Source organism: Silurus aristotelis (genome assembly GCF_946808225.1).
Source record: "Silurus aristotelis genome assembly, chromosome: 1".
Taxonomy (NCBI): domain Eukaryota; kingdom Metazoa; phylum Chordata; class Actinopteri; order Siluriformes; family Siluridae; genus Silurus; species Silurus aristotelis.
This window is the reverse complement of record NC_139574.1, coordinates 14,399,623-14,426,284: the sequence shown is the minus strand read 5'-3', so window position 1 is coordinate 14,426,284 and position 26,662 is coordinate 14,399,623. Positions and strand designations below refer to the sequence as shown.

At 36.6% G+C, this 26,662-nt stretch overlaps 1 protein-coding gene across 2 annotated transcripts; it reads left to right on the top strand.

The window, feature by feature from the left end:
- Window positions 1-969: 969 nt before the first annotated feature.
- Window positions 970-25,375, top strand: cep162 (centrosomal protein 162). 2 transcript variants are annotated; one of them, XM_083544200.1, is made up of 27 exons: window positions 970-1,246; window positions 2,543-2,640; window positions 3,340-3,499; window positions 5,426-5,560; window positions 5,661-5,847; window positions 5,982-6,061; window positions 6,263-6,324; window positions 6,464-6,494; window positions 7,067-7,183; window positions 7,295-7,477; window positions 8,310-8,391; window positions 8,473-8,725; window positions 8,901-9,123; window positions 9,828-9,973; window positions 10,072-10,251; window positions 11,551-11,688; window positions 12,050-12,162; window positions 12,591-12,699; window positions 12,783-12,909; window positions 13,003-13,166; window positions 14,932-15,036; window positions 16,198-16,443; window positions 21,203-21,843; window positions 21,916-22,057; window positions 22,480-22,578; window positions 23,435-23,569; window positions 23,648-25,375. In XM_083544200.1, the coding sequence occupies exons 2-27, from the start codon at window positions 2,581-2,583 to the stop codon at window positions 23,867-23,869; spliced, it is 4,140 nt and encodes a 1,379-aa protein (XP_083400326.1). In that variant the 5' UTR covers window positions 970-1,246; window positions 2,543-2,580; the 3' UTR covers window positions 23,870-25,375. The 2 variants fall into 2 exon arrangements, with proteins under 2 accessions (XP_083400326.1, XP_083400325.1); XM_083544199.1 differs by having other exon boundaries at window positions 9,822-9,973.
- Window positions 25,376-26,662: the final 1,287 nt, after the last annotated feature.

Sequence of the window (26,662 nt, the reverse complement as noted above, 5' to 3'; positions counted from 1 at the left end):
ACTATTATTTTAGTTTATATAGATTGTTTTATATATATATATATATATATATATATATATATATATATATATATATATATATATATATATATATATATATATAAAACAATCTATATAAACTAAAATTGTTTTATATATATATATATATATATATATATATATATATATATATAAAACAATCTATATAAACTAAAATAATAGTGTGAACGCTCTGAGAATGCCTATAACGTATTCTTTGTGCTTTAAGCCAGCGGGCAACTACTTTTTTTGCACCACGGACCAGTTTCACAATAATGTGCATTTTATTTTACTGATATACATACTACATGATTAAATTATTAATTTCATTATTGCATATATAATAAAAATATAATTCAACTCACTATAATACAGAATCATTGCAAGCTTCATTTATTAATGCATGGAAAAAATAACTGCGACGGTGAAATTAGCATAAGTGAAAGTGGTCATCTTTCAAAATATGCAAAAGTCAATAAAATGTATATAAAATAACTAAAGTAAATAATGCATTAAAGAGCTTTTAACTCTCTAAGCCAGTGGTTCTCAAAGTGTGGGAAGAGCTCCTCTAGTGGAGAATAAAGACATGGCAGGTGGGGCGCAGTGAACGGCAGGATTTCATCTATGATTTTGCAGTTTGAAATAAAGTTCATTCAGAGAAACCACAAAAAAACAATTACGTCATTAATGCAAGTACATTAAAACACCATCAGTTAGAATACCCAACACAACTAAACTTTAATTTTCTTTATTTAAGACTCGATATTTCAATAAATTAGACATTTTTAAACTTGAAGTGTTTCATTATCATTTTAATGGTGATGAAGGACAGGTGTGGGCTTGAAAATTCACCCCTTCTAAAATTAAATGGGAGAATATTTGAGACGCACTGGCCTAAGCTTTCTCGATGTTAGAGGTGTAATGACACGGGCGGCCGATAGATGACGTTGTGTGCGCGCGGTGACTGAGTTTACAGCAAAGAAGAAGAAGAAACAATAAGATTAAAAATAATCATTTCGCGGTTACTGTCGCGGGAATCAATAACACAATAACTTTAATAGTATTACACTTGTCCAAATACTCGGACTTTTTCGTATCAGGATTCGTTTTGTTCTATGATAAAAACGTCACAGGTGATTGAGCGTCCTGCTGCTTGTTTATGCAGGTAACCGAGGTACAATATTGACACAAGAGAAGCTGGATTAACAGTAAAGAGTTTTTAATGAAGGTGGGTTCTGTCTGTCTGTCTGTCTGTCTCTCTCCCTTTCTCTGTTATGCGTGGTCACGTTGTAAGGATGTCTGGGTTATGGTGCAATCAGAATTTTTTTTATTCAACTTGAAAACATACACAACAATGTCAGGGGTTAAAAAAATGAACTAGAGTTAGCGCAGTGTCACTGTGGCTACTCACTCCCTACCGGAAAAAAAAGATTTGTTTTGTGCATGCATGAAAACACAAAGTAATCCGAAGGGCTAGCTGTTTACCAGGAAGTGGCTGCAAATAGCTTGCACTATTAGATTTTTTAGTTTTAGGTCCAGCTTTAAAAATTTCTCTCAAGAGAAGAAAATCCTGACAATTCCGCATATCGAGGGAGTGAATGAATGAAGGACTGAAGCAATAGAGACATTTGATAAAGTATAATGAAATAAGTAGATCAGTTGTAGGAAAGCCTTTCCCTTTAGTTGTAATTTCACGCTTCACCACTAGAGGAAAAATTCACATTGAAATCTTCTTCTTCTGGCTTCTCCCATTGGGGGCATCTGTCCCCATACCCCCCTGTCCTCTACATCGGCCTCTTTCAACCCAACTACCTGCATGTCTTCCCTCATAAACCACCTCCTTGGCCTTCCTCTTTTCCTCCTTTCTTCCTGGTGGCAATTACTTTCTTTCTCATTTGTTTCTGAATTTCTTTGGCTCTCAGCATGCCATCTAGCTTTTGAGAATCTTTTGGTCTACTTCACGTTGTCAGGCAGGTCCTATTTAAGAGATTTCTTGATTGTGAACAGGTGCGCCAGTAATCAGGCCTGGGTGTGGCTAGAGAAATTAAACTCAGGTGTGATAAACCATAGTTTTAACAGGGGGCAAACACTTTTTCACACAGGGTCATGTAGTTCTGCATTTTGTGTTGACTTGTGTTATCTTCTACTAATATCTAAATTAGTTTGATGATCTGAAACATTAAAGTGTGACAAACATGCAAAAAAAAAAAGCAAAACAGGAGGGGGCAAACACTTTTTCACACCATCGTATATTTTTATAGGTATATGTGCATACTTCGGTGTGTACAAACAAAGTCAGTTATTCATGACTCGGTAGTACTTTGTTGTCAAGGTTTAGACATTGTAAGCAAACAGCAACATTTTGGTTCAGATCACTAGTTAGAAAACGTTGCTTTATTTATACTGTACTTTTACTAGGAATGATATGATCTGAGTGTCGGGGTACTGTGATGTTATGTACCTGTCTAACATCTGCTCATGCAAATTAGTTCTGATTTTCATGGTAATAAATGTTTCTGCTCAGGGAAATATCCAGTAAAAGGCTGTTCGACTTCTGTGGAAATGCCTTACCAAATGACACAACAGGAACTGGATCAACAGTTTGAAGAGTTCTTGAAAGAGGTGAGCTGTGTGTGGCTACTGTTTGGATAGAGGGGTTATAGAGGTTTATAAGGGGTTATAGGTCTCTTGCCTGATGTTCGGTAAAATATTCTGGGCATTATGGTAGAGTTTGTTAATGTGCTCTGCAAATGGCTTACCGACTGACATGAGAAAACCGGGATCAACATTTCGAGCAGTTTTTAAAAGAGGTAAGCTCTGTGCGTTTGTGGTGAGGGTACTTGCATGGTCACTGTTTGAAACTTGTATTTAATCTTCAGCGGCTTCAGAACTGTGCAGTCTAGCATCTCTGCTCTCTACCAAACGAAACAGACAAACTTCAGCTTTCCTGAACAAATGACTTTTCAAACTCTGCTGCGTTTTGTTTCATGGAAACCTGGCTAAGTGAAGCCATTCCAGACAGTGCATTTCATCTGCAATGTGATGGTACTCTGTCCCTGCCACAGGCTCCTAGAGCAACCATGTTCAAACTGTGGCTCTCATTTCCTCCCATAGTGGCGCTTTGCTTCCTTCTCCGCTCCGCGCACTCTGTAAGATGCGGCCTTGTACTCGTCCGTGTACCAGCGCGTTGTAGGCAGCGGAGCGGCATCTCAGAGCATCGTGGATAGTTTTATCCACCCATGGCATCTGGTTGGGAAACGTTCTGATGGAGGTTTTTTGTACCAGTTTCTCTAACCATTTTTGTTCCGTCATGCTTTACAGTCAATATCTGATGACTCTGACGATTTGGGGAGCAGCTCTAAGCGCTCCAGCATTCTTGATAATCTGGGAAAGGTACCCAAAAAGCAACCGGGGAAAAAAAGCCAGAGGTCTGTGCCTTGGTGGCAAGAGCTTGAAGACAGTGATGAGGCTCCAGGGAAAGGTAGGTTCAGCAATAGTTTAGGGTAACTAAACTAATCAGTCTGACATTTCCATTTAAAATAAGTATTTGACACATCAGCATTTTTATCAGTAAGGGGATTTCTAAGTGGGCTATTGACACAAAACACTGAACACATGAAGATAACAAGGTGCAAAATGGCTATCAGTACTAATTGATATCAGCTGCTTCAGTCCTAATTGATGGCCTATAAAGGCTTCTCATTACCCAGGAGGCACACAGGAAAGACTTCATGATGGGTAAACGCAAAGTCTCGCAAAAGCTTTGTAATCTTATTGTTGAAAAGCATTTTAATGGGCATGGTTATAGGCGCATTTCCAGAATGCTGAATGTTCCTGTGAGCACTGTGGGGGCCATTATCCGGAAATGGAAAGAGCATCAGTTCACCATAAACCGGCCACGGATTATTGGAAGACTATAGTATGGTCAGATGAAAGCAAAATTGAACTTTTTGGCAGTCATTCTACCCACCGTGTTTGGAGAAGAAATATCACTGCCCACCACCCCAAGAACACCATACCAACAGTTAAGTTTGGGGGTGGAAGCATCATGTTTTGGGGCTGCTTTTTAGCAAGGGGTACTGGCAGACTTCATATTATTGAAGGCAGGATGAATGGAGAAATGTACTGGGACATTCTGGATAAAAATCTGCTGCCATCTACCAGAAAGCTGAAAATGAAAAGAGGGTGGACATTTCGACAAGACAATGATCCCAAACACAAGGCCAAGGAAACAATGAAGTGGTTTCAAAGAAAGAAAATCAAGTTGCTTGAATGGCCCAGTCAATCACCTGACCTAAATCCCATAGAAAATCTATGGAGAGAACTGAAGATCAAAGTTCATAAAAGAGTCCCAAGGAACCTTCAAGATTTAAAGACCATTTGTGTAGAAGAATGGGCCAGAATCACTCCTGAGCAATGCAGACGACTGGAGGCGTCTAGAAGCTGTAAACACCAACAAAGGCTTTTCTACAAAGTATTAAATAAAGTGTGTTCAATACTTATTCCCTGTGTCATTTCACTTTATTTATTATGACTCAACTTGTATACTTAAATGTTCTGATTTATTTGTTTGAATACAATATTTGGCTTGATGGCTGCATCTGGTGGACATTTTGTGTCAATAGCCCACTTAGAAATCCTTTACTGATAAAAAAAGCTGATGTGTCAAATACTTATTTTCCCCGCTGTATAAAGCATAGGTGCATAAACTTGCTACACTGAAGGGCCAAAAATGTAACTTGTTCGAGGGCCCTAAGCCCTGTAGGTATAGTATGTAATAAATGAAAGAAACAAAGACAGCAAATCTTCAGAGGTTTTGTGGAGTCCATGCCTCAGAAGGTCAGAGCTGTTTTTGTGGACATGTTTGTCAGTTGGTCATAATATCTAAATTGTGTATGTTTGTGTTTCTTTTCTTTAAAAAGAAAATCATATATAATATTTAACTTCGGGTAAAGTGTGTGGTGTGGATAGTTAGGGCTTTATGCTTATCTGATAAACTCTGTCCATTGGTAGCATTTGGACATTTATTGGTAGCATTTATGGTCAATAACACATTTTCATAAACCTCTCCACAACATTTTTAGAAAATGCATTATTTGACATTGATTTAATGTCAAATGAAATTGCTTTAAATTAATGCTCAATCCTTTTTTAAATATTTATGTGTGGTATGTTTTAAGTACATATGCTCAGTAATTACAGAATTGCCTGGGCCCCTACCAAGCAAATACAAGCTATAATTAAAAGTAGCTGGATAATACCTTGTATGGGGAGGCACTGAATGATGATGATTCAAATGTAAATGTGATTGTACAATTCATATGTAAAATGCATTGCTGGAGTGCAGCTAATGCAACTACTTTTAGTTTTCACTGTTACACCTGATGTTCCTTTATGTTACTGATAGCTCTTAAGAGAACCTTCCGTAAATCATTAAGGAAGTCCCAGACCATCCAGGAGGTTGAAGATGAAACGAAGGAGCAATGCATTCTTGATGAGCCTAAAGCAGAGGCAGTAATTCTTAGCAGTCTAGAGCCGGAGGGTTGGTCTTTCACTCTTAATCATTGTTGTATTTGACACATTAAATCATTTGCTTTTATTTGAATTTTTTTGCATTTACCAGAATGTGTTTTCACTCACAGATTCACTGTTTTCATATGGATCTGCACGGAGTGCTACTGCTTTGGGTATGCAAACTCTGAATGAGAAAGAAGAGGAGAACACAAGAATTCTCGACAGCTATGACACTGGGGCTAAGCCTGTGACTGAAGACTCGAGACTGATCAAAGACCAGGAGTCCTTCAGCCCCAGTCTTGTGTCTCCTCAAAGGTTGTACAAAGAGAGTAAAGATAAAACAGCGACATTACATGACTATAAATTAGTCTTGAATATTCTTCAAAAAAAAAACACAAATACTCATGAATTTGCGTGCGTGTGTTTGTATATGCACGGGTGTGTTTCAGGGAAAAAGATGTCTCTTTGACAGAGCAGAGTCAAAGTCCAGATGAAGAAAGAGAATTGGGTTCTGTAAAAGACACAGCAGGTAAGAAGATGCTCTGCCATGCTGCACAATTTCTTATTTCTTAAGATTTTACTTCAAGCATCCAGTTTTAGTTATAGCAATTTTATCCCCTTGCATGCAAACAAACTGTAGTACGTTAAAGAAGTAGTGAAAGAATCCTGAAAATGATTTACATAAAACACTTTTAAAATGCAAATGATCAAATCTGGGTTTCCACACCAGCATCCCCTGCTTACAGTGATGATTTTCAAGACGATGCAAGCGATACGGAACCTGAAAAGAAGGTGAGTACATCATTTAGCCTCGAAATCTTTACATTTTATCATGGAATTAGCGCTTTTGCATATTATGCTTTGCTAAGTAAAGTTTTAAACAATGAATTTTCTGTAAGTAAATTTTCTTCACTTTTCATTTCTTTGGCAGAAGCCAGAAAGGTGTGGCATGTTGGCTAAAGGTGACTATAAGATTTCTTTCATATTAATTAAAATGTATAATGTCTAATCGCAATCATTTTAAGCGTTAAATACTAGCCGTCGTATGTATTGCCATCCATCCCACAAATCTGAGCCTAAAGATTTCTGTTCTGATTTTCATCTTGCTGCTGTTCGAGAATGGTCATTCCCATTTATTTTTAAGAATTCAGTGCATTAACAATAAGACTACATACCTCGGACAATCTGTCTGGCAGCAGCAATCATTTCTTATACACTGTGCTCTAACATCCATGAAACTGTCAGCACATGCATTGTATTGCTCCTATTTTCTTAACAATGGAGAAAAAAAAGCATTTGAAAACAGTTTCCTCAGCATAATGTGGTTTAGGGGTAATTAAGGATCTTCCAACATTCAGTGGAAATTTCCATGGCATTTTTTTTGTTCTTGTGTTCAAGTAAATAAGCTAAAATCAGCTGCAGACAACTGAAATGAACAGATTAAATAAAAAAAAAGTGAAATGTGGCATTATATGACTATATTTTCTGTTTCTTTGTTTGTTTGTGTATTTGCTGCATGCTTCTTGTTTGCTAGTGTCATTGCATGATTCTCTGAACTTCACGGATGAAGCTCCATCGCCTGCTTTGCAGCCAGAGAAAACGAAGTACCCTTACTCCGGAACAGCACAGGCAGCAGACCCAGGCACCACAGGTCTGTTTACATTTCTAACGGGAAGAAAATATGCTCTTTTGCTAAGATAAGCTAATAATGATGTTTTGCCATGCTTGTGTATCTTTCCATGATTTCTGTCATTTTCTCTAGGAATGTCATATGGTCAGAGTGGGGCGAGTGACATGGAGGCTCTTCAGGAGGTCTACAGGCAGATAACTCATTCAGTAGATGAGTGTGAGGAGCAAGAGCGTGAGGATTGCAGGAGTTCTGCCTCTTTCTCCTCGTCAGAAATTGTAAAAAGGACCACGCAGCATGCCTCTACTACAGAATCAGGTCAGTAAGAGTAAGTCTGAAGGGATCTGCTTAAAATGAGCATTTGAATGTGAGCCAAATGTAGACTTGGAACCCAAACAAATTTAACTGCCCATCACTCTGATGAGTTGAGTTATTGAGGTATGAAATTGGCTTTTTTAGGATGTATGCTGCATTTTGAATGTAGTTATTTTTTTTGTTTGTTTGTTTGTTGTTGGGTTTTTTTTTTTGCATCCATTGCCATAGACACATTTTAGGAGTACTCCTTACACTTTTACAAACATATGGCATCACACAAGCATTTTAATGCTTTCATTTGTCACATATATAATTAAGCCCACAAAGAAGGACAAATGAACAAATTTGTAATAAAAAGAAAAGGGAGGTAGCAAGACATTCAAGAGCTGTATTCTATTGAGAGCTGTAATTATTGAATCACACCAAAAGGATTATTCCCAGGCCAGCTGTTTTTCTGCCTCTTGTTTGACAGCTGATTTTTCTCACTTGCTTGGTAGATAAACATGATGCGTAATTTATGTTTATGACAAATTCACACTTGCCCAAGGGCATGTGTGCACAAAAAGTCATGGTAATTGTGGCCAGATGCTACATGTCTCTATTTTTTTTGTTTTGTTTTGTTTTGTTTTGTTTTGTTTTGTTTTGTTTTGTTGCCCCACCCCCCCACCCAACACCCCAATTAATCCACATTTTGTCATGTGACAACCCCTGTTACACATTTAAAACAGTTATCTATAAGGTGGAAATATACTTTGGTGTCTCATTTTTGCAGTATATCACCCATTAATAGGCATTCATAGTCTTATTTGTTTTTGTTGTTTTTTTTGTGTTGAAGATTTGCCCACTGCTGAGGAACTAATGCATACTATTGCACCAGAATCTGGAATCAGGTTTGGCTCTGGTCTTGAGGCCCTAAGGTATGCTCTCTGGAACCTTTTACATCTCTGTGTTATTAGAGACTATTTGGAGTGGATGGTTTGACTTTGTTTCTGTTTTAGTGAAGCAGCTGTAGAGAAGGAGGTTGAAAGGTTGGATTCAGAGAGTCACACTACAAGAGTTAAAGCTAAACACTCTCCCGTGTCTCTCAGAGAAGCAGATAATGGGAACCTTGCAGCATTGGATGCACATCAAACATTTTCCCTTTGTAGTCTAAGCAGCATCACAGAGGAGGTGAAAAGGCTCATGCAGGAGCAGGATAATGTCTCTGAGGTACCTCGTGTTGCCTCTGTTGCCAGAGGCAAGAAGACTCAGGTGAGGCTGTTTCTCTGACATTAAAATTTATAATGATAGTTGTAATAAATATAGTTCCAGTTTAATTGCCTGAAAGCGGTGATTAGCATTAATGCAGTTATGATTGTTGCTTTCCCTACTTTATATGCACCTGCATTCCTGTGATTGTAATAATTGTTATTAACATTTCCTGCAGAGTCCAGGCAGATGCACTACCACTGCTCCTCTCTCATCTACTCCTGGGAAAGCTTCAGTACCATTTGTGAGGGCTAAACATGCTGACCAAAAGCCATTACCCAAAGCTTCAACAACAAGCAGGAACAGCAATTTAGCTAAACCTCCATCTCCACTGACTCAAAGAAAGAGTCAAAAGCAAACCTCCAATAAGATGTCTTCTCTCAGTCAAACATATGTCAAAGGTATTTACACAAGTGTTTAAAATTTATATATATTTACATCCAATGTATATATCGGTTCCAGTATTTTTGTACTTACAATCGCTTCTGAAGGTATGTGTATGGCATAGCAAATTATACCGTTTTTGCTAATCACTAAAGACGGTTAGATTTAAAATAAAAAACGATTTATTTGTTAATGTTTTAATTGCAATGTGTTGAATGTTTAGGTAATAGTTGAAGGATGATTCTATACATTGTAGCACAACTGTATAAATTTAGGTGTGTGTTGTATAGTAGTGTTATGTTTTCTGAAAGTTTGTGAAATTGTGGCAGTGGGTGAGATGATGTCTGTTCTCTTTGTCTGTTTAATGTAAATCAAATTAACCAACAACTTCTCCACCAAGTTCAGTGTCTTTAGTGTGTATTATGTGATGAAGTCGTGCAGACTGTAAACCATAAGTCAAACCACTAGATGTCAAAAATGAGCTAGAGTTTGGCCAAAGCTCATAAATATCGCAAAGCAACACAAAAATAACAACATGCAGTAAATGCTTTCCTCTCTCTCTCTCTCTCTCTCTCTCTCTCTCTCTCTCTCTCTCTCTCTCTCTCTCTCTCTCTCTCTCTCTCTCTCTCTCTCTCTATATATATATATATATATATATATATATATATATATAATTTATTTATTTTTTATAATTATGCGGCATGTTTCTGTGTAGATCCAGACTGTGGTTTAAACGTAAGCAGTAAACCTGTTGCTTCAAAGCATCCCATTGCTGGTTTTCTGCAACAACGAATGGCAGCAGATGGTCTGAACACTGGTTCTCCTGATCAGTCAGACAGCAACACACAGCAGGCAAAACAGAGCAAAGTAAGTTCACTCCGCTTGTTCCGACTTTTATTAAATCTTTGTTCCATTAGTGGGCTCATTTCATCTGTCAGTTCTCCTTTGCATAACCTATTTTATAGAGGGCGGATGAGAATGATGAAGCTGCAGCCAGAGGCCATGACCCTCAGTTGGAATACTCCTCACTGGCTCCACTGGCTCAGACAGAAACAGAATTTCTCCTCAGAGAGAAGCAACTTCTGGAGGAGCACAGCAAAAAGATCAGTGGTCTCAAACAGAAGAACTACGTGTTGCTGAGCAAGGTTAATAATTCCACTATTGATTTTAATTTGGAGTTATCACTTTGAATCAGTTGATTTCAGGTAAATGCATGTTGTAAGTTAGGACATATATTAAACATTTTTTAAACCCCAGCAAAGCATTATTTCTGGTAATGTCCAATTTGGTAATTGTATCTTTTGCAGACAAAATTGACTGTAGCAGTGGCTTGTTAAAGTGTAGAAGGTTTTTTTTGTTTTGTTTTTTTAAATCAGTGATGAACAGCCATTAGGTGCTTCTCCCGTGTCATATTTAGAATTATTTTAATAGCCACAACCTGGAGCGCAAATTGTCTATATTGGACTTGTTCTAATGTTTGCCATGGTGTTCATTTCACCCACTGGAAGTTGTATTCATGAGAGTGATGAGTTGTCTTCTGTTCCTGAAAGTGTTTTCTAAGAGAAGAAGGGCTTCCAAGATGAGGCAACACAAGGCTTTTAGTGGGTCTGTTCATTTAGATCATGACCTCTCTACAACACAGCCTCTGTTACAGCCCTGATTGGGTGCCTAAGCCTGCTATTCATGAGTTTAAGTTGTTTGGAAGGCAGAAGGATAGTGCGGCAAATTAAGGCTGATGCATGCTACACCGTGCTAAGTAAGAGCGCAACAGAGCATGCTGTTATAGCAAAATAATTAATTATACCAGCAGGTCTCAAAGTGCTTTCTTCCTCTTTCAGCAAGTTAGTTCCTGTTATCACTTATGCTACAGTAGCGATAAACCTTTGTTCTTTCACCGGACTCTTTTTATTAATTTTTTTCCCCCTCTTGAAGTTAATGAGACTGGGAAAAAAATAAGCTTATCAGTGCTTCAGAGAAAGTGCAAATTGCATTGAGTGTCCCATGTGGTACAAAGCAAAACATCCTTCCATAAATGTTATGTAAATGTCACCTCACAGGAAGCATTTCTATATAGATGATAATTTATTGGTTTATTTATTTATTTATTTATTTATTAAATCCATTTATTAAAAGCTTAGATTATGTGGCGTGTCTGATGTACAACTCCCTATGAGTTAGATGTTGCTATACATAATAATATACCATGATAAATGCACCCTTCGACACCTGTGAACTGCCTTGCAGCTAGTGTTAGTACCAGCTATTCTGTTCTAGAAATTTAACCCACACCAAGATTCAAGTGTTAGTTTTACATCAAAAGTGTTTGGGTTGTTTTTAATTGTCTCTGTTGTTTGAGAAATATGATATATAACAGTTATATTATGACATCTATAAATGAGGATCTGAAGAGACTATTTACAATTTTTTTTTGTGCTTGACCTTAGTTGCGCAGTGCAGAAGAGGCAATCAAGAAGCAGAAGTGGAGTTTTGGCGAAGACTCAGATCCCGAAAAAGACAAGAAACTAAAACTGATCAGGAAAGAGATGAAGGAGCAGGAGACTATAATTCAAGGCTACCATCTGGTAAGCTTGTCTCTTTGCTGGTGCTGTAATAGTTCTGCACAAAGCACACATTTGGTTTGAGGTACAGCATAATGGACTGTGTGGGTGGATTGAGTACATGGATTAAAAGTCATCCAACTGAAGATAATGCAGGAAAAATAATACACCGCTGAATGCATGTATTAACAACAGTGCTTAATGCATAGGACCTCTCTTTTGATCTGCTGCTAAAATGGAGTAAATCTGTGCTTTGTGTATTTTATTTTATGCACTCTAAATAGGTTCAGCACTTCATATTTCTTCCTTGTACGTGTACGCGTTCAGATTTATTTCAGTGACTTTGCAAACTTTTGACTGGTTAAAATGATTTTTGCCTTTCCAGGAAAATGAAAAATTGTACCTGCAGATTAAGACCCTTGAGGCACAGAGAAAACAAAACGAAGAGGCCATGTTTGCAGAGAATCAAAGATTGCTATCTGAATTAGCCATCACTAAGTGAGTCATACCATCAGGGCATTCTTTCTTTTAAAACCGTCCCCCATAACATCAGTCACAGGGTGTAAACTTACAGGCAGGCTGTCAACTTAAACAAATGAAACTTTGCAAGTTTGAGTTTAATACTAGGTTTTTGCAACACAAATGAAGGAAATGTTTGCATCACTGTTTACATGAACAATTATACTTTTAGACAAATGTCAATAGGATGGCCAGAGTTTGAGGACATATGAATTATAGATTGTGCCAGGACTGTCCTATAACCATATTTTATTCTAATGTTTATACTGAAGTGTTTTTTCAAGAGTTTTAAGGATTTTATATTTTTAATTTGTTTGTTGGCGTCTGAAATACAAAACCGAATCTGAATTAATAAGCATTTATCCCACTGTATTCTTCATCACTATCTTATATTTAATATCTTCTAGGGAACAGTTAAATAAGAGCAATAATCAGAAGACCTGGGGAAATAATATAGGGAGTGACATCTATGGACACAGTATTACTGAACTATCGGCTAAGTTGCAGGCTGCACAGGTAACTTCCTTGGATGTTATTGTTAGCTAATACAAAAAAAATTACCTGTTTTTTTTTTTTAGAGCATGTATTTGTTTCTACAGAGAACAGAATCGCAGCTGCAGGAAGAAAACCACAGGTTGCAGCAAGAGAAGCAGGCTCTGCAGGTGGACTTGCAATTAATGAAAAGAGAAAAAGACTTGGCAAAAGCACAAGTGATCTCGACCTCAGGTACAGTGGGTTGGTGTGGGTGTTTCACACTGCACATTCATCCTTGGTGTATTATGTTGCATTTACCAGCGTGGGTCTTTGGCTGTGTTTTAGGTGATCAACGGTTTGAGCTGAAGTTGCTTGAGGAAAGACATAAGGAAGAGGTGGCTGTACTGAAAAAGAGACTACAGTGGTATGCTGAGAATCAGGAGCTGCTGGACAAAGATGCAGCCAGACTCAGATCAGCCAATGCAGAGATACAGAGACTAACTGAGCAGGTGAGATGGTAATTTAGTTATAATCATGTTGCCCTTTTGCTAGTCATCTGCATAAAATCGTTAGTTTTCCTGCTGTGTAAATGGCTGTCAATACGTTACATCTTTTTTTAATCGTGTTGTTAGACTAATTGACGTGCATAATTGCTCTAATCAAATAATTATCTGCATCATATAGCTGTAACAGAGCTGTTCATTTATTTATATACCATCCATAAGAATCATTAGTAAATAAACCTGCTAATGTTACTCAGCACTGTTAGGCTTTGCCCTTACCCTTTGTTCCAGCAGTGTCAAATGAAATGCTGTAATTTTTGTGAATACTTGAAGGACTACAATCAATCCGTTTTTTTACATATTACCTATTTTAAAGTTTTTCAGCACCAACTATGCTGTGAAAAAAGAAAAACTATATTTCTAGGGAAAGAACAGCTGAAACTACTTGACTGTGTCAGGCCTAGATGATCACATTAATTATACTGATTGGATTTTTAAATAGCCTTAAAGGTCTATGCGAGTTTTATTTGCCATTTCTTCTCCACACAGTGTGTTGAGTAAGGTGTGAAAGTTGGCACAAGTCAAACTTAGAATACATTTATTCTAAGGGGGGTGCCTTGCCAGGTGCTTTAAATGTATTTAGGCAAAGAGTGGCTAGTAAACCATATGTGTGGAATTGCTCTGACACTGTTTGAATCATAGCATGTAAATGGTCATGAGATTTTGTCCCTGTGATGGACTGAACTCTCCAAATATCAAAAATAGATATTAAAAGTCACACCACTCTTAAAATGGCTAGTAAGATTTTCCCCTTTTAATGTAATGCCGCAAACAATATTAAAAGTGAAAATAAGTGTGTGTGTGTGTGTGTGTGTGTGTGTTGAAAGCAGTAACAAATAGGTAAAGTATATATACTGTGTATATATACTGTATATGTCTATGAATTGTTTGTTTATGTACCAGTTATGGTTAATTACCTCACACTGGCAGGTAATGCTAAATACACCCCAGAGCTTTATAACCCGCTGGCCAGCAGACGCCTTTTCTTTAAACAAGGTTTTCACTGGAAAGTTCTGATTTAAGCCGTCTGATGTTCATGTGTGGGAGGCACAGTGAACAGCTGGCTTCATCACAGGAGCTAACTACAAAAGCTTTAAAACTGTATTCTATTACTGAGCTTTCAAAAACAAAAATTTTCAACAAAGAGAAATGTGTACATAATGTGCATAAAGCTATTTTTATTATTTATATTTGATGTATATTTTAGTATTCTAATGATTTAAAAGTATTCATACTGCTCAGTAAGCTAGTCACCAAATTTCTTTCAGGTATAAATGGCAGAAAAAAGGAATTGTAGTAAAAAATAAATATTAAGAGGGAATATAACATAAAATGCGCCATAAGCAAACAATTTCATAATTATCTCCATGTGAGGACAAACAAAATTTGCTTTAACCCAGCAAAGGCTCCTTTGGCTTTCCATGCAAATTAGTGTTCATTCTATTCTTTTATTCTCTTATTTAATGCGTTTACATTATTAATTTTAAATAACAGTTGGTTTCATTCAGTGCCATTCTTTGTATGCAGGGTACTGCCAGAATGACTTAGATTAATAAAGTCCACAGTGGCAACCTGCTACCAGCAAAACACAAAGGGATTTTGATTGAAAATTTCCTCAGTGTCATATATTGCTTGTTTCTTTGTGATCATTATGCCTAGCATGCTGTTGAGTCATTGCAGTGCATGTGCAATGTGTTTTTTTTTTTTTAAGGTTGAGAAGCTGAGGATGGAGGTAGCAAAGCAAGCTAATCAGCAGCAGAAGAAAGTGAAAGAGAGGGTTGCAGAGGCCAAGAGAATCCAGGATCTTGAGCGACAGGTACATATGTACTTGGCAGAAGTTTACCGTGTGCCCTTTTAAGCTCCACTTCCCTGGGGGGCAGCTATCTCGCTCTGCAGCATCTGTTTATTCAGGACACACTGCACATTGGTGTTGCTTTTTTAGGAACTGCAAGAATTGAGTTGTTATTCTCCCTCTGGTCTCTTTAGTCTCTTCAGCCACTTCAGACTTACCAGATTTTAGTGTATAATTGTGCTTTATATTTGAACACTAAATACTTATCTTTAAATTTTAATGTAAATTTCATATTCATATACAGTAGGTCAAAAGTAGGAACAACACAGTTTTAAAATACAGCTGTGCGTATAGCAATATGGATTGTAGCTTTTCAGATGTAAAACATTGGTTAGTGTTTATATCAAGCTTCTACTACTAGCCTAATGCTAAATATAATACTAATAATATAATACTAATAATCATCATCAATTCTTTTTGTATTAGGTGTTTTTAACATCTATGTGCAAATATAAAAAAAATAAAAATACAAAAATAAATTACCATGGTAGCTACAATAATATGTATGTGTGTGTATGTATATATATATATATATATATATATATATATATATATATATATATATATATATATATATATATATATATATATATATATATTTATATATATTTTATATATATATATATATATATTCTTGCCGATACAAAGCCCTACTTTTTGCTAAACCTTTGTCTCAGAACGCATTTTTAAATACACACAAAATTTTGCTAGCTTTTACAAGGCTATTACAATTACAAAGTGTCCTAACTGGGAGTCCAAATGCATTTAGACAAATAACATTTACATGTTACATATAATCAAATCAATTTGGGTATTTTATTTTCATTTTTATTTTGTAACTTATAAACGGTTTAAATTAGTATGTTATTTACATTATTAAAACCTCTGTTGGAAATATCAAATGTAAATGATATTTCATTTTCGTTTTGCACCAAATTTTGCTAATAATAATAATAATAATGGAAAATGTAAACTGAAATACAGAAATACATTGCTATTTTGAATATTGCATTGCCATTTTGCTTTATTTTAAATATAATTTTTTTTACCGTTATGATTTCATATAGGAATCCCTGTAAGTCAATAGCTTATTCCCGCTGCTTATATGTTATAATCTGTGTTCAGGTAAAAGAAATGGAGGGGATTCTGCGGCGCAGGCACCCAAACTCTCTGCCTGCACTGATGTTAGTTGCGGCAGCTGCTGGTGGAGAAAAGGGAGGAGAAAGTCATCCATGCGCAGCTCCTCAGCCCTTGCATTCTACCACCCTGCTAGAGAAACGCATCCACAGATTGGAGGCTGAGCTTGAGGATAGAGATGAGGAAGCCAAACGCTCACTTAGAGCCATGGAGCAGAATTTCCACAGAATCAAGGTGGGAGAAGCTGCATCTTTGGCATAGATTTCAAAAACATAATGTTAAACGTGTAAAAAAAAACTGTCCTGAAATAAATTTGTACTCAATAGTTTATATAGGCAATTTATATTTAATAATTTTTTTTTTTCTATGGCTAAATTACAAAACATAGGATTCCAGGTGAAGATGTTTAGACAGAAATGCATTGTTGATTAGAAATGCCAACTGAGAATGACCAGAATGGTTTGAGCGTTGTCTATAATAGTGCAGAAGATCACTCTGTACAGTTGTGAAAAATTGGGGATGAGCTACAACAATACCATGTCTGGATCTTCTTCTGTCAGCCATGTATGGAAAGTTGCTCCCAAAACTAAACAGTTTAAGAATGGACAAACATAGTCCGATCTGATAAATCTGATTTCTGCTGAGGTACATAGATGGTAGCATCTGATTTTGGCACGAAAATCATGAATCCCTTGACCCAGTTAGCTTTGTGTCCACAGTCAGGGCTAGTGGTAGTGGTGTAATGGTATTGTGGAGTTTTTCTGTGGTCCTTTTTTGGGACCATTATGATGCACCATGAAAAAATCATAATGGTTTCATAAACATGACCGAGTTCAACGTTCTTTAGTGACCTTGCTAGTCACCAGATCTGAATCCAATTGATGTGATGGAACAGAAGCGTTGCAGTTTGAAAGTTTTGCATGCACTAGGAAATGTGTGATGCAATCATCACAAAATTCATCAGAGTTTCAAAGTAATGTTTCCAGAATTTTGTGGAATCCATGCTGCAATGATTTGAGGCTGTTTGGAGATCAAATGGAGGTCTGAACAAGTATTCGTATTATGTGCCTCATAAAAAGTTCAGTGAGTGTAAACATTAGTGTTGCATGTTGAGTTACAACAGATGCACAGCACATGCTAATGATAGTGATTGTCCAGTCATTTTAATCACTATTGCTTTTTTTTTATGCAATTTAATTTAATTTGCTGCTGCTGATAATAATAATAACCAAGTGTGTGCTATTGGTCATAATAAAGTGTGTGGGATCTATTAAGTCTCACACACTTTGACCATTGTTTTCTACAGCACAGGATGATTGTGTATATACTGTATAGTGAATATAAACCTTTTAAGATGTAACAAAACTGTACAGAAAATATTAGCCTTTTTTATTCATGCTGTTTTTTGTATTAATACAAAATATAATTAATACAATATACTGAACATTTCTCGTCAAATGCAAGACTGAAATCTCCTGCCTTTGTGATTTACTTCACAATTTATGATTTAGACCACTGTGGTGCTTTACCGAAGCTGTTGCCATAGAAACAAAGATTATTTTATGGTGGATAGCACTTTCTTAAAGTATCTCACTTTCCCATAAACACTAATTGTTAAATGGTGTCTGGACATTGTAGGTCACTGTGTACTCTCATGTAAAACAAAAGCATAGGAGTAAGTCTGAATTTTGCTCTGGAGCTGAATAGTTTGGAATTCATTCATTCATTCATTTTCTACCGCTTATCCGCAATTCGGGTCACGGGGGCAGCAGTCTAAGCAGGCCCCCGCCTTCGACTGCTGCCCAATCCTCACAGCACCGTCCCTTACGGTCCCTCCTGCAGGTGGTGAGCCCACGGGAAGGCGGCCCCACATCACGGACCTTGATATTTCCCTCGTAAGGGACCCCCGGAGCATAGAGGGTTAAGGGCCTTGCTCAAGGGCCTAAGAGTGGCAGCCTGGCGATACCGGGGCTTGAACCCCAGACCTTCTGATCGACAACCCAGCGCCTTAACCGCTGGAGCCACCACTCCCCCATAGTTTGGAATATTTTAATAATTTTAAACTGTAAAGAAAAGAAAAGAAAAGGATAAATATGCCACCATAGATGTTTATTAACCAGTATTATGAATAACAAAATGCACAGGAAATTCCAAACATATACTTAAGAAATATATAGGATACCATTTCACATCACATTTTAATAGACAAAAATGTATGACAATTATTTATTCATAACCCGATTTAATCCTGCATTTATGGTTCACACTGTTTATAATGGAAGGGAAAAAGAGAACCTGGAGAACACCAAAGTAGTAAAAAAAAAAAAACATGAGCCACTCCAGAATGTTGCCTGAGCTTTTTTTGTTGCTATTATTGCTTTTATGTTCATGGCACAGGACCACATATCCATTTATTTTATCTTACCTTGAAACTTACCATAATGAGCTAGAATAAAACATGGGCAAAAAATAGAGTAACATTGGTTTATGATAGACTTCAAATGACTCCAGAGTGGTGAAGTAATGCTTCCATATTCAGAGCACTGCTATGAATTTATATAAAACAAGCAGTAGAAAGGAACAGTGCAGACAGAAGTCCAATTTCTCTTCTGTAGAATTAGAAAACACAATCCTTATAGCCCTCATAGTCAATATGTTTAGAAATGCACTATTTAATTTTTTTTTTGTTTTGGTTTGTTGCATTTGAATTTACAGGATGTAGAAAATTCTTATACAGCTTCTGTAAACCTTTACAGCTTTGTAAGTGGAATTAGAAGTAAACGTGTAAAAACCTAAATGACTGAGAGACCAAGCAAGCCTTGGTCCAGGTCATTTTTGTACTCCTGATTTGTCGAAATGAGAGATGAATTCCTAATCACCTTTTACGTGCAGCAACACATGAAGACTCAAAGGCATATATCAAGAACATCAAAAATCTAACCACCCTCCAATGACTCCATTCAGTGTCCTACCTTTTTTTTTCTTCTTGTTTTTGGCTTATATTCCCCTTATGTCCAGGACCTGTCTATAGGCAAACTCATACTGCATGGAATGTGTTTTGTAAGTGTGGTTTCCCCTTATGTAGTTATTCTAACCCATCTCAAGAGTGATGATCTCCTCAGAAGCTATAACCAGTTACAGAATTATTTACAGAAATGACTGTGTAACAGTGGAGTAGCAGCAGTGCATCAGGCTCACCGTGCTACACAATCTCTGACTTACATATTGTATAATGATCAAAGGTTTAAAGGTATATAATAAATACTAGATTAGCTGATTCAAAGCAGACACAGGGGTTTAAAGTGCTTTTTCAACTAAGAGTGAGGTATGGAAAGCTGTCTGTTGGTAACCATTTAGCCAGTTTGATAGACAATGGGGTTCTGCTTTTCATATTTTTTGTAAAGTATTAAATATGCTTAATGGCCATGCAATTATTCGCAGTGATTAAGTGGGTTAGATTATGTTTAATTAACGGGAAGGGATGCAAAAGGAATGATAATGTACTTTTTGTACTTTCCTGTGTCCTCGTCCTGAAATTAAATCACTGAGAGCAGATCGACATGCAGGAAACAGTGAAACTGCATATCTATTTAAAGCTCTAAATCACAGGGCAATTTAACCTTGTTCATGTACAGCTTGTTTTTCACTTGTTGTTTTTTATTGGGATTTTATCAATTATTTATTGATGGTACAGCAGCTCTGGTTATGCAGTCAACAAATTCTCATGAATATTGTGGTAACATAGTTTAACCTTCTCACACTCCAGACCTATGCGATGTTGTGTTCATGCTGCAGCTATTTAACATTTTTCAAAGGACGTAAATTATTAGCCTCCAGCACTTCCAGAAAAAACTGTACATGCTTTCGTATCAAGCACATAACGTTAGTATTTAACTCGCCAGATTACTAGTTGGCGTGTGATGGAAATGCACTCCCGTCAGTTCCGATATTTGGACAGTGACAATTTTCATAATTTGGCACCAACAGTGGATTTGAAGTAATCTAGGTGTGATTGAGGTGTAGACATGATATCATTGAGTACATTGAGTTTAACAAACATTGTATTCACTGTTACAGCCATTTTTACAGTCTCCTTTATTTACACAGGTTCAAAAGTAAAACAACCTAGCACATATAAATATAACGTAATATAGAAATGAAATGCTTCTAAATGGCTGATTCAGTAACTTCACTTAAACCAAACGGAGCAATATTTTTACTTGCTGAAGACAAACCTAAAGGCAGACAGGCCCATAAACAAGCAACAACTATATGAGCCCTGGTAAAACATATAAGAAGAGAAAACTGCATTTGGAGATGTCCATGGGTATCAGCCTAAAGGTAGACACTGGCTCCAATGAATTTGCATCAAGGTATTAAAATCATTCTTATATTTATAATTGTTGGCTTGTCCAATTCCTTTTGAATAATGAAGGCACAATGTAAGGCTGTAAATCCTAAATGATTAATGTAATATTTTAACACTTAAATTAAAGCTGAAAGTGTACACTTCAATCACACCTTGATTGCTTCATTTAAAATGCACTAAACAGGGGCACATCAAATGTGTCACTGTCCATATACTCATGGACCCAACTGTAATTAAGAGAAAAACAGGGTAAACTGCATGACTAAACTGAAAATTATTTAGTCCGATGTATTAGGGATTTATTTGTCCACCCTTGCAATGTTGGTGTTCAGTCATATTTAACAATAATATAATCAGAATACCAATAATTATTATTTTTATTTGTATTATTATTGTTATAGCCATCAGCACTTAATATTAAAAAAATGTTATATTAATATTAATATTTAATATTAAATATTTTTAAAAAATAAAAAAATGTAATATTTAATATTAAAAAAAAATTTTTACAAAAGTTTTCATATTTGGAATAACTTTTACTGGCATTCCACTGTTTTGTGTTAGTGTGTTTACATTTGCAGTCTGAAGACCATGCTGGTTACACATCTCTAATTCTCATTCTAGCTCCAGTATGAGCAGCAGATTTCTGATTTGGAGCAGCAGTTAGCTGAGCAAAGTCTGGGGTGTCATAAGTGCTCACTTAACAAGTCAGAGATCCAGTCAGATACCCAGTTCCATGTAGTGCAGGAGCTGGAACAACTAAAGGAACTGCACCAGAATGAAGTAAGCACTCTGAAGGCTGAAGTGGCCACTTTGAAAGAGCAGCTCCTGGAGTTCCATTCCTTAGCAGAGCCAAAAAATGTCTCACGACACCAGAAGCAAACAGAAGCAGCACATATTGGCCGGATAGAACGCATGAACCAGGACCTTATCACCAAGAGCCGCACCATCCAGGAGCTGAAGCGCACAGTGGGGCGGCTTCAAAAAGAGAGGAAGAGCATGTTAATCAGCCCAAAAGTTAAACCCTCCAGCACTACACCCAAACAAGCAGGCAAATATCCCCCCTTTGCCCTGCCTGAGATTTTCCCACCTACTCAGGATGAAAAAGATTATGAACCTGGAATTTTCTCAGGCTCCCACATTTCTGAGGTGCAGCAGGAGAATGAGAGGTTGAGAGCCAAACAGGAGCAGCTGGAACAACAGTGGTTAGAAGAAAGAGTCTCACTTCAGACTGCTGCCACACAAGCACATGCTGAACTCCAGAGGTATGAAGTCTACTGGTCATTGAACTGCTCATTTTGGTAGTAGTGTGTTAATAAAAAATGTGTGGTTTTCAGGGCTCAGGAACAAAACTTGGAACAGATGGCTTTGCTCAAGACTAAGCACCAGAGGGAAATAGAACGGCTGGTGGCTGGCCATGCCCTGGAGCACTCCTCATCAAATGTAGCTCAACTCACAAATCAAGTGAAATCCCAGGAGGTATGGTTAAATTTTATATTACAGTTCTCTCAGTTAAATTGTCACAGCATAATGACAATAGACGTCACTTTATAGTCACAAGATAAGCAGATCAATGCAAGTTAACATCTCACAAATTTATAGCATAAAACTGGATCTAATGTGTGCATAATCTGTGGATTTACATTAAAGTGCTATATCTAGGTTCCTGTTCAGATTGCTGGTCCTGGTGATGAAGTTCAAATGATTTTGTTTATCACCAGTCAGTTCTAATTATTAGAGATAACAATTATACAAAATACAAAATGTAGTCATAGCTTTATATTATACCATTATTTGAGGTATATACCATGGCTTAATTAATTGAAGAAATGTAATTATTATTATTATTATTATTATTAAAAATTAAAACATAACTGTGTGCATCTGCATGTGTTACTAAGGTCATGATGTTGCATTTACGTGAACAAGTAAAGGAGCTACAAAGAATTAAAAAAGCGCTTGCCTTATCCAAACTTCGAGAGGAGACGTTGCAAAACCAGGTAATTAAAAAAGTTTTTACATCATCATCATAGTTTCAGTTTCATATACATGGTACATTCCTTTATCATCTTTCCCCCCACCTTATTCTGTATGTATCCAGTTAAAATAATGTCCAATGTTTTATTTTTCCCGTTAATTCCTCTCATTTTTTAAACATTGTATTAAAGGAGGGAAGATTCAGGCATTCATTGACCGTCACACAGATATTAAGTCCATCGTGTGCCTTTAATGTATAGTAAAACTGATTGGCATTGATGAGCTGATTATCTTTAAGCGACGACTGAAGACCTACCTCTTCCTGAAATACCTCAATTAGGACTTTCCCAGTTTGTAGAATTTGAGTTATATTTATATTACGTTTGTAATCTTGCGTACCAGTTTAGATTTATTTATTAGTTTGGTTATTAATTTTAATGGGTTATGGTTATTTATTAATTGGTTATTAATTTTATTATTAATTATAATTATTAATTAAAGCACCAGAGGGAAATAGTTTATTATTAATTAAAATATTATAAATAAAAATGTATTAATAGTTATTAACAGCACCTCTGACAGTAGTGCCACCTGCAAGACAAATCAAAATAATAGTAACAGGTCATTCCCAAGGATTCTGGCAGATTCAGATTTTTATTGCACATAATGTATTACAATGAATAGTGCATATGTGTAGAATTTCCTGATAATGCAATATCTCAGATTTTTCTTTTAAAAAATCTTAATACTAAATCAAGTACTATTGATGATTTGAAGGTGATTGTTCTTTCTGTCTATCTTCATTGTGTGTGTGTGTGTGTGTGTGTGTGTGTGTGTGTGTGTGTGTGTGTGTGTGTGTGTGTGTGTGTGTGTGTGTAGCTGACTAAGCTGTTAGAAGAGCTGAAGCAGGCAAAAGCAGCCCACAGTCCTGAGCTCAGACATTTTGCCAGTTTGGAGAACAAAATTCGCACAATGGAACTACGATACAATCAACATGAGCAGGAACTACAGCAGGTATGCGTGTCAAATAATATCACACAGACATTCACACCGACATAAAGTACAAACTAATTACCGTTCTTCATATTGCAGATGATAGCACAGACACGCTTGGTGGTGGAGCAGGAACAGCATGCGGAAGTAACACGCTGGCAGAGGCTAGCGCAGGGGAAAAGCAGCGAACTGGAGGCCTTCAGACAGGAGCTGGACGCCATACTGGATGTGCTTAGAGAGTTGCAGAAACAAGGAGTAGTGATTCCTGCCACACAACATTTCTCTGCTGTTGGCTGTATATTCCAACCTCTCACATCCTGATATAGGATTCTTTGTATAAACAAGTTCTATTCTCAGGTGTGTCTGGGAAACACTGTGTACCGTTTAATATAAAACCATCACTTGAGAATGAGACCTTAAATCAGTCCTTGTTAGGGATTTTTTTTTTTTCTTTTTTTTTCATTGAATGTTTGTTTAAAATTTTATGGGGTGTTTTCTGTGTTGTTTTTCAAAGAGATTGTTACACATTGTTCATAGTTGTTATTACTGTTCTGAACACCATGCTTCGCTTTGTAAACTTTTCTTTACTCTGTTATGGCCAGTGAGCTGCTGTGCAGCACTGATGTGATATGGCACTGATATGCCATTGTTTCGAAATCAGGGTAGCCGATGGCTGATATATGATGCAGGCTTTATTTTATGTTTGCCCGATTTTATATTTTCTTTATCATTCTTCATATCATAAAATCTAATAATTTATTAATAACATGTGGTACAGAAAATTGCTTATATTGAACATTTACTGCACACCAACCTCTCCAGTCAGTGCAAAGTTTACCAGATTTTAGTACCAGACCCTAAACTACAGCTGGTTGAAGGCTCACTAACAATACAGTCCCAAAATTTTATTCTCATTCTCTCTCCAAATGCATCATCATATTAAACCAATGAAATACATATGGCTAAATTGAGAACAGATTATAAGAACTTGTGAATGATAAGCCTGGGACACACCAAGCTGACGGTTGGTCAGCTTTAGTTTTTTTCTGCACCTTTGGCATTGTCGGACCGCGCCAGCTGTTTTCCGTCCGATTGATGTTGAATCAGAGGCGGGGCGCGTCTGTGAGAAAGGGAACTCTGATTGGCTATTTATTCATTTTTGCTCTGGCCTTTCAACTTAGTAGACATGATTGAAAAAAGCTACAAAAATTCGTTAATAATGATCACAACAGATGTAAACGCTGCTTGCTTTTTATAATTACAATTCTAGCACTTCCGGTTTCCCTGTTTCGATGCCAAGTACAGACTACTGCCATCTGCTGGTATGGAAGAGTTATGATGTTTACTCATGCAAGCACAGAACATACACGCGTGGTTTGGTGTCTCAAAGGCACCTGCCTAATTTGTAGCACTATCAGCCGATTCCGATGAATAAAAAAAAAAAAAAAAAATCGTCTCGATTAATCGGCCGGCCAATCAGTCGGTCAACCTCTAGTGCCATGTGATTTGACTGATGGGTAAATCTTCAAGAAAAACGGATTCATTGTTGATTGTTGTGGTTATAACTATAATGTGATGCATCTGTGTGCAGTTCTTCAATCATTAATTAGGCAGTTAAATACAAACATAATTGCCATAAGTAAATACTAGGAATTTATTACTGCACTCCTTTGCAAGTGTTTTACACATTTCTACTGGAGGAATGTATTTTTTGAAGAAAAAAAAATATATATATATATTATGCTGATATTTCTCATTGTTGTTATTTATTTTAGTATTTATTAATGTGATTGTTACAAAAAGCATTAAAATCTAACTTTTAGTACTAATCTGATGTCCTTTTAAATGTTTGAGTTTGATCCCTAAAATTCCATGTGGAAAGCAACAGCAACAGTCCTAAAGCTCCCTGATCTACTTTCTATGCTCATAGAATAGCCTTTATTTGTCACATATACATTACAGCACAGTGAAATTCGATCTTTGCATATCCCAACTTGCTCAGAACGCAGAGTCGGCCATGATACGGCACCCCTGGAGCACAGAGGGTTAAGGGCTTTGCTCAAGGGCCCAAGAGTGGCAGCTTGGCGATACTGGGGCTTGAACCCCCAACCTTTTGATCAGTAACCCAGCACCTTAACCTCATCATGTCTAGATATTAATAAATATATCTGCATTCAACATAGTAGCATTTTTATCCTTTTATCCTTTATCCAATTATCGAATGATAATTTAAAAAAAAGAAAAAAATAATATTTTTGGTTAAGTGCTAAATAAGAAAAACAATCACGGTGCTTTCTGTCAAATTGCCATTTACACAGCGTTCCAAAGATCTTTTGGAGCCTGCTGTTTGATCAAAATCCTGCCTGTGTTCCCATGACAAGCAGATCTCCTGTAACCTTCACCAGAAAGTTAGTGAACAAATACCCAAATGTATGAAATTCAAATTAGTTTACTCAGTTTGAAGTAGTCACAGTTTTGCATTAGTTTACAATGCAAGGTGGTGGTGTTTATTAATAGGTTTGATTGTTTGACAGTATAACAGGATAAACTGCATTCAGTCAATTATATTGGCTAAATTAACAGTACTACAGTTCTGCAGTAACCAAAAATAAAAAAGAGTTGTACAAATGTGAACAGGAGAGCAAACAAGAATAAAAGTGCATTCCAGAGAAGATAATAGTCCTTAACAGAACACTACTGACCCAACAAAGAACATTTTCTTTCCACTTGACAGAAGTTCAGGTAGAAACGCACAGAGGAATTACAGAGCAAGTCAGGTTTGAGTGCTTTACAGCAAAATCAAACTAAATCAGAGCAGAGGAATTTGGACTTTAGTGATGTGCTGTTGTGAGCAAACTCTATTCTTTCATTTTAAAAGGCAAGAATAGAAAGAATTCAAAACATAAATACAGATAAAACATTGAAGAAACTACAGGCTTTGTGTAGATGTGATTAAGCCATTAAACTCTGCTGTATGACAAGTCATGTATAAAACTACCTATCAGGTTATTTACTTTTAGCTATCTTCGTCTATAAATCCTCTTGTTACATTGTTTTTGAGGGTTAATAACAGGTGAGAGATTATGCAGTAACTATACTTTTAAAGAAGTTGCA